The sequence below is a fragment of the Arachis duranensis genome, unplaced genomic scaffold, assembly GCF_000817695.3.
Source record: "Arachis duranensis cultivar V14167 unplaced genomic scaffold, aradu.V14167.gnm2.J7QH unplaced_Scaffold_83519, whole genome shotgun sequence".
In the NCBI taxonomy this organism is placed as follows: Eukaryota; Viridiplantae; Streptophyta; class Magnoliopsida; order Fabales; family Fabaceae; genus Arachis; species Arachis duranensis.
In genome coordinates, this window is record NW_026265144.1 from 17,424 (window position 1) to 23,861 (window position 6,438).

General features: G+C 38.6%; 1 protein-coding gene across 1 annotated transcript; it reads right to left on the reverse strand.

Moving 5' to 3' along the window:
• Nucleotides 1–2,114: 2,114 nt before the first annotated feature.
• Nucleotides 2,115–4,682, reverse strand: LOC107472395 (uncharacterized). The gene has a single exon (XM_016091922.1). The coding sequence runs from the start codon at nucleotides 4,680–4,682 to the stop codon at nucleotides 2,115–2,117; it is 2,568 nt and encodes an 855-aa protein (XP_015947408.1).
• Nucleotides 4,683–6,438: the final 1,756 nt, after the last annotated feature.

A 6,438-nucleotide genomic window follows, 5' to 3' on the forward strand; every position in this document is an offset into this window, starting at 1 on the left:
CTTCTTGAATCATTTGCATAGATTATGTCAAATTTTACTTAGTTCTTGGTTTATGAATGCATGGAGGAAAAGTTCACAAATTTGTCTATTTATTTCAAAGAAAATGAATGATTCTAAGCTAAAATTAACTAAACTAACTAGTAAAAAATGGCAAATATGCGAATGCATCACAACACCAAACTTAAACCTTGCTTGTCCTCAAGCAACAAAAGAACTATGCACAAAGATTTCTTTTAATTGGAATGAGTTGAGGAATAGCTTGTAATACCTTGGTGAATGAAGTGATTAAGTGATAGTGGGGTGAACTCTGAATTATGTGTTCATGCAAGGGTCCCAGTGCTTATCAGTCCTTACATTTTGGAAGTCTTAGATCTTAGGACTTTCATTCAAATGATATCATGGAAATCTCTCTATAGATAATCACCTTGAAACAGCTGCTCATAGTTTATGTGCCTTGGCCTTGACTCTAAGTGTCATGTCTCAAAGCGGCTCTTTAGATAAGCTTCCAATCAATACTCCCAAACCAGTTGGTTTTAAGGTATTAGGTGTTAAAGCACCCCCAAGGATTTACTTGCTCAAGCCTCTTTCCTTGACACACTTCAACCACAAGCATTTACTAGGATAGCAACTCTTTTGAGTTTTTGTTTCTTTCTTTCTTTTTCTGCCTAGTAATTGATGCTCAGAGCCTTGGGCCATGTTCTTTTTGTTTTTGCACTTTCTTTTCTTATCATGTTCTTTTGTTTTTTTTTTCTTTTGCTTTCTTTTGTTGCTGCTTCTTGGATCAATAAGTGTTTGAGAATCTCCATAATACTTCTTTGAACTCTATTTCCTACCTATGAGCTCCCATGCAAGTTTTCACAAACATGCAACCTCAATACACAATCATACAACTAGAACCACCACTTCTCTTAATCTTTTGCTTGCCTCAAAATAGATTTTTGACTCCTCAATCATTCTTTTCAAAGAAATGTTCTCTGTTTGCATTTTCATAGGTATTGAGTGCAAGCAATTTCAAGAGTATGGTGTTATGATATATCAAACATCTTAGATTATGATATATCAGACATCTTACTTATTGAACTACAAAGAAGTTATACTAAGCAGACAAACAGGGGTACATATCACTTTCAATCATAGTAGTTTGAATATAAGACAATCACTCAACAATACAACCTTTTGGAGTTTATTTGCTTTACTCCTTATCATCATCATTGTTGGTCTTTATATCCCTCTTTGTCTCTTTGGTTGATGATGCTTGATCCTTTTCAGGATTGAAGTGATCGCCTACAATGAACTTTGAAAGTTGCTTGTCCCCAAACACTTGAGAGATGGTTAGCATGCATGTATGCTTGTGATATTCTAGACATAAGTTGGTGTGGGGACACCAAACTTAGTTCCTTGCTTACTTTTATATGCAGTGGAATGAATACATGTAAGAAACATCAAGTGCTTCTATTAAGGAAATAAAATCTAAATTAAAAGTAGCAATTGTTAAGTAGTTTTTCTGATTGTTTGGAGCTAGTGACTAATCATGCAAAGGGTTAAAATGTGTATTTAATGAAACTTTTTTTGGTAGAACACCAAACTTAGCACCTAACATTCACCTTTGACTTCTGTTGGTGTGTAACACCAAACTTAGCTCCTTGCAATGCAGATAAATATACTTAACTCTTTTATTGAATTAACTAAGAGAAGAAAACTACCTTTGGTTGGGTTGCCTCCCAACAAGCGCTTTTTTATCGTCATTAGCTTGACGGTTGTCCCTCTTTAGGGTGGATGATGATCATAGTGCCTTAATCCTTCCCCTCTCACCGTGAGCTTCCTTCCAGTATCATTCTTGATGATTTTCACATGTTCAAGTGAGAGGATTTTGTTCACTGTGTAGTATCCAGAAAAGTGTGGAGATGTCTCTATTGGTTGGTAAGTTAGCATCACTTTATCCCCTGGTGAGAAGTCTTCAGTGGAGATTTTCTTGTTTCTCCATCCTCTTGGCATTTTCTTCTTGGGACTCTCTTCTTTTCCAGGAGATAGTCCAGGTTTTGGGGTCTCAATTTTTGGACGCCCTTGCTATGAATCTTAAATGCTGACTTTGATTGCAGCTTCTCCTCTATTCTTTAAGCTTGTTGCAGCACCTCCACTTCTTCATTTTCTTTCCAGCATGAGCTTGGAAGTGCCTCATCAGGTGCCTCTTTCAAGTTTGGATCTATGGAATCAATCTTCATACACTCTTCCTCTTGGGTGGAGTCTTGCAAATTCTTGAAGACACGGAACACTATATGCTCATCATGCACCCTTAGCATTAATTCTCCTTTTTCGACATCTATCAATGCCCTGGCAGTAGCTAAAAAGGGCCTCCCTAGAATAATGGGGGTGTTGTCATCTTCCTCTATGTCTAGGATGACAAAGTCAACTGGGAGGAAAAATTTGTCCACCTTTACTAATACATTCTCTACAACCCCGAGTGCTTGCTGAATAGATTTGTCCGCCATTTGAAGGGCTATCTTTGTAGGTTTCAATTCATGAATCTGAAGCTTCCTCATCAAAGATAGAGGCATCAGATTTATGCTTGCACCAAGATCACAAAATGCTCTCTCAATCATCATGTTGCCTATTGTGCAGGAGATGTGAAAGCTCCCTGGGTCTTTCATCTTCTTTGGCAACTTTTTCTGGATGATGGCACTACACTCCCTGGTCATCACAACCGTTTGTCCCTCTTTCAAGGATCTTTTCTTTGTCAACAATTCCTTCATGAACTTAGCATATAGGGGCATCTGTTCAAGTGCTTCAATGAAGGGGATGTTGATGTGTAGTGTCTTGAATATTTCCAAGAATTTGGAATATTGCTTCTCTTTGTTTTCTCCTTTAAACCTTTGATGGTATGGGAGCATTGGTTGGTATGCTTTCACTGCCTCCTTCTTAGTTAATTTATCACTTTGTGTATCAGTTTCTTGCTCCTGCTTTTGTTCCTTCACCTCTTCTTTTAAGCCTTCTTTGATGTGCTCTTCCTGAGTAATGGCTTCTGTCTCCACTTTCTTCCCACTTCTCAGGGTGATTGCTTTACACTCCTCCCATTTTATGGCTTTTTCTGTGTCTCTTGGGTTGGGTATCGTATCACTTGGGAGAATATTGGTTGGCCGTTCAGCTTGTTTGGCTAATTGTCCCACTTGTCGTTCAATATTCTTTATGGTGACCTCATGTTCCTTTTGTCCCTTGATTAAGGTTTGAGTGCTTTGAGCAAGTGCTTGTGTGGTTTGATTGAGTGCTTGCAAGGTGGCTTCAAGACTGGAGATTCTGGTCTCATGATGGTCAAGAGGGGATATGATGGGGGCTGAATGTTGTTGCTGGAAGTTATTGGGAGGATTAGTGTGGTAATTTTGTGAGTTGTATGTTGGTGCAGGAAAGTTGTTTTGGTGAGTTTGTGAATTATTATGAGGTGGTTGATATGTATTTTGTGTTTTTCTATATTGGTTAGTGTTGGTGGCATGGTGGTTTTGGTTGTTTGTGTTACGGGTGTGGTTGTGGTTATTGTTCTTTTGCCAATGGTTTTCACCCCACTTCAGGTTAGGGTGATTTTTCCAGGATGGGTTGTATGTATCACCATGGAATTCATCCTGAGAATTTGAAGTATTCTGCATGTACTGAACTTGTTCTTGTGGCTGTTCAACAATGGTCCCTTCACCTTCGCCCCATTCAAGTGATGATTGATTTGTTGTGTTCACTGATGCTAGTTGGAGGCCATCCATTCTCTTTGTTATCATTTCCATTTGTTGCTGAATCTGTTGGTGCATTAACTTATTTTGTGCCAAGATAGCGTCAACACCTTCAAGCTCCATTATGCCTTTCTTTGGGGCTGGGTTATGTTGCCTCTCTGATGAGTAATAGTACTGATTGTTTGCCACAATCTCAATGAGGTCTTGAGCTTCTTCTGCTGTCTTCATCATGTTGAGTGATCCTCCTGATGAGTAATCCAGTCCTTTCCTTGCTTCTGGACTTAAGCCTTCATAGAAGTTTTGGAGTTTAACCCAATCACTAAACATGTCAGGTGGGCATCTTCTCATTAGTGCCTTATACCTTTCCCAGGCTTCATATAACGACTCTCCATCCATTTGCCTAAAAGTCTGAACCTCTGTCTTCAACTTGATGATCTTTTGAGGTGGGTAGAACTTTGCTAGAAATCTGCTCATCACTTCATTCCAATCATTGAGGCTTTCCTTAGGGAATGACTCTAGCCATTGAGTGGCTTTGTCCCTCAAAGAGAACGGAAATAGCAGCAGTTTGTAGACATCTGGGTGTACTCCATTGGTCTTCACTGTATTGCATATCCTTAGAAAAACAGACAGATGTTGATTTGGGTCTTCAAGAGGTCCCCCTCCATAGGAGCAGTTGTTTTGTACCAAAGTGATGAGTTGGGGTTTTAACTCAAAGTTATTGGCCTGAACAGTTGGAGTGGCAATACTGCTCCCACAATGTTTTGGATCAGGGATGGTGTAAGAAGATAGCACCCTTCTAGGTGGTCCATCATTGTTAGCAGCTCCTCCAGGAGGATTATGCATATCGTTCTCCATGACTTGGTCCTCTTCCTCTGATTCCTCTTCACCGACTATCCCCTTTCCTCTTTCTGCTCTTCTTATCCTTTGGAGGATCCTCTCGTCTTCGGGATTAAGTCTACTAGCTCCTGACATACACAAACAAAAACCAAAATCACAAGTGAGACACTCTATAACCAGAGTGGAATTGAAGTTAGTGAAACAAAGTGTCAAACAGTTAGTGGGCTCAGCAAAAATAAAAAAAAAATATGCTTAATCTAAACTACCATTCACTTAATCATTGTCAATCTTTTCCAATCCCCGGCAACGGCGCCAAAAACTTGATACGTAAAAATTGAGTTTTCACGTAATTACCGGCAAGTATACCAGGTCGCATCAAGTAATAAAACTCACTAAGAGTGAGGTCGATCCCACGGAGATTGGTAGATCAAGCAACTATAGTTAAATGGTAAATTTAGTCAAGCAAATATGGTTTTGAATTCATGAGAATTGATTTTTTTTAATATACTTACAGAAAATTAAATGACAAGGAATTTAAAGAACTAGAATAAAGGAAGAAAATGAAAGTAAATAGCTGAAAAATTAAAGTGCAAGAAACTTAAATGACATTGAAAATAAATTGCAAGAAATTAAAGAGTGCAGAATTTTAGAGAGCAGAAAAGTAAATTGCAAGGAATAGAAAACAGAGTATAAGTGACGGAATGATAAATTGCAAGAGAATAGAAGGGAATTGGGTAGTGGGTATTCAAAATAACTAAAGAACAAAAGAGATGAGAATTAATGATGGAGAGATCATTAGGGATCAGAGATGTAAATTATCATGGATTGACTTGGTTCAACTCCTTCTCAATTATGGGGATAGATCCATGGCAGATTGTGATTAATTGGATCCCAATCTCTTGGCAATCCAATTTCTCTCAACACAATCAATTGCCACTCTCGTGATCTAATTGGTCATGAGAAGAGGTGAAGCTCATTTTCTAATCCCCAGCCACACAATTTCCAGGATCTCAACCAAGGGAGGTTACATCTCACATACCAACCCAAAGTGTATTGATCAAAGAAATCATGAAAGGATAACTCTAAACTGAATTCTATGGATTCTTTCTCAAGTTCACCATACAATTCATATAGATTCAATCCTTCTCTCGAATGTAATTGAATCTGTGAAGAACAAGAGTTTCCTCTTGGATGAACCACTTGAATTGAGAAAGAAAAGAATTGTTGTCAACCCATTCAAATAAACAGAGCTCCTCCCCCTAATGAAGATGGGGTTTAGTGAATCATAGCTCTAAATTCAACAACAATTACAAAGATAAACATTAGAATTAAATGGAGAAGAAGATGAAGAATGAAGAAGAAGAAGTTCTTAAAACTGAAATTTGAAAGTTGCAAGAGAGACAAAATAGCTTTCGGGTATCCTCCCGAAAGTGAAGAATAATCACAATCTCAAAGTAAAAGTAAAAGTCCCTAAAAGGTGAAAGAAGAGTCCTCTAAGTACAAAATTTAACTCTATTTATACTACTCCCAAGACTCATTTGGAGGTCCTCAATTGGATTGGCAATGTGGGCTTTTCCATGGTTAAGTTCCTGGTCCAATTAAGGAAGATTTCCCCTTTGAAAGTGGTGAAGAGGACAAGAGCAATCCCTCATCAATTCTGGCCCATCTGGGCGTTGTTGCCAAAAACGCCAGCTTTATGCACGTTGGCAACATGCATGGAATTTCCTGGGCTTGGGCGTTCTCAGCCCAAATTGTTGCTAAGTGTTTTGGCCTTCTCTGAATTCAGTTTTTATGCCTAAAGTTGCCTCTTGCTCGAGCTTCAATTTCATGCTTCACTATAGACTATTATACATGGTTGGAAAGCTCTGAATGTCAGCTTTCCAACGCAACT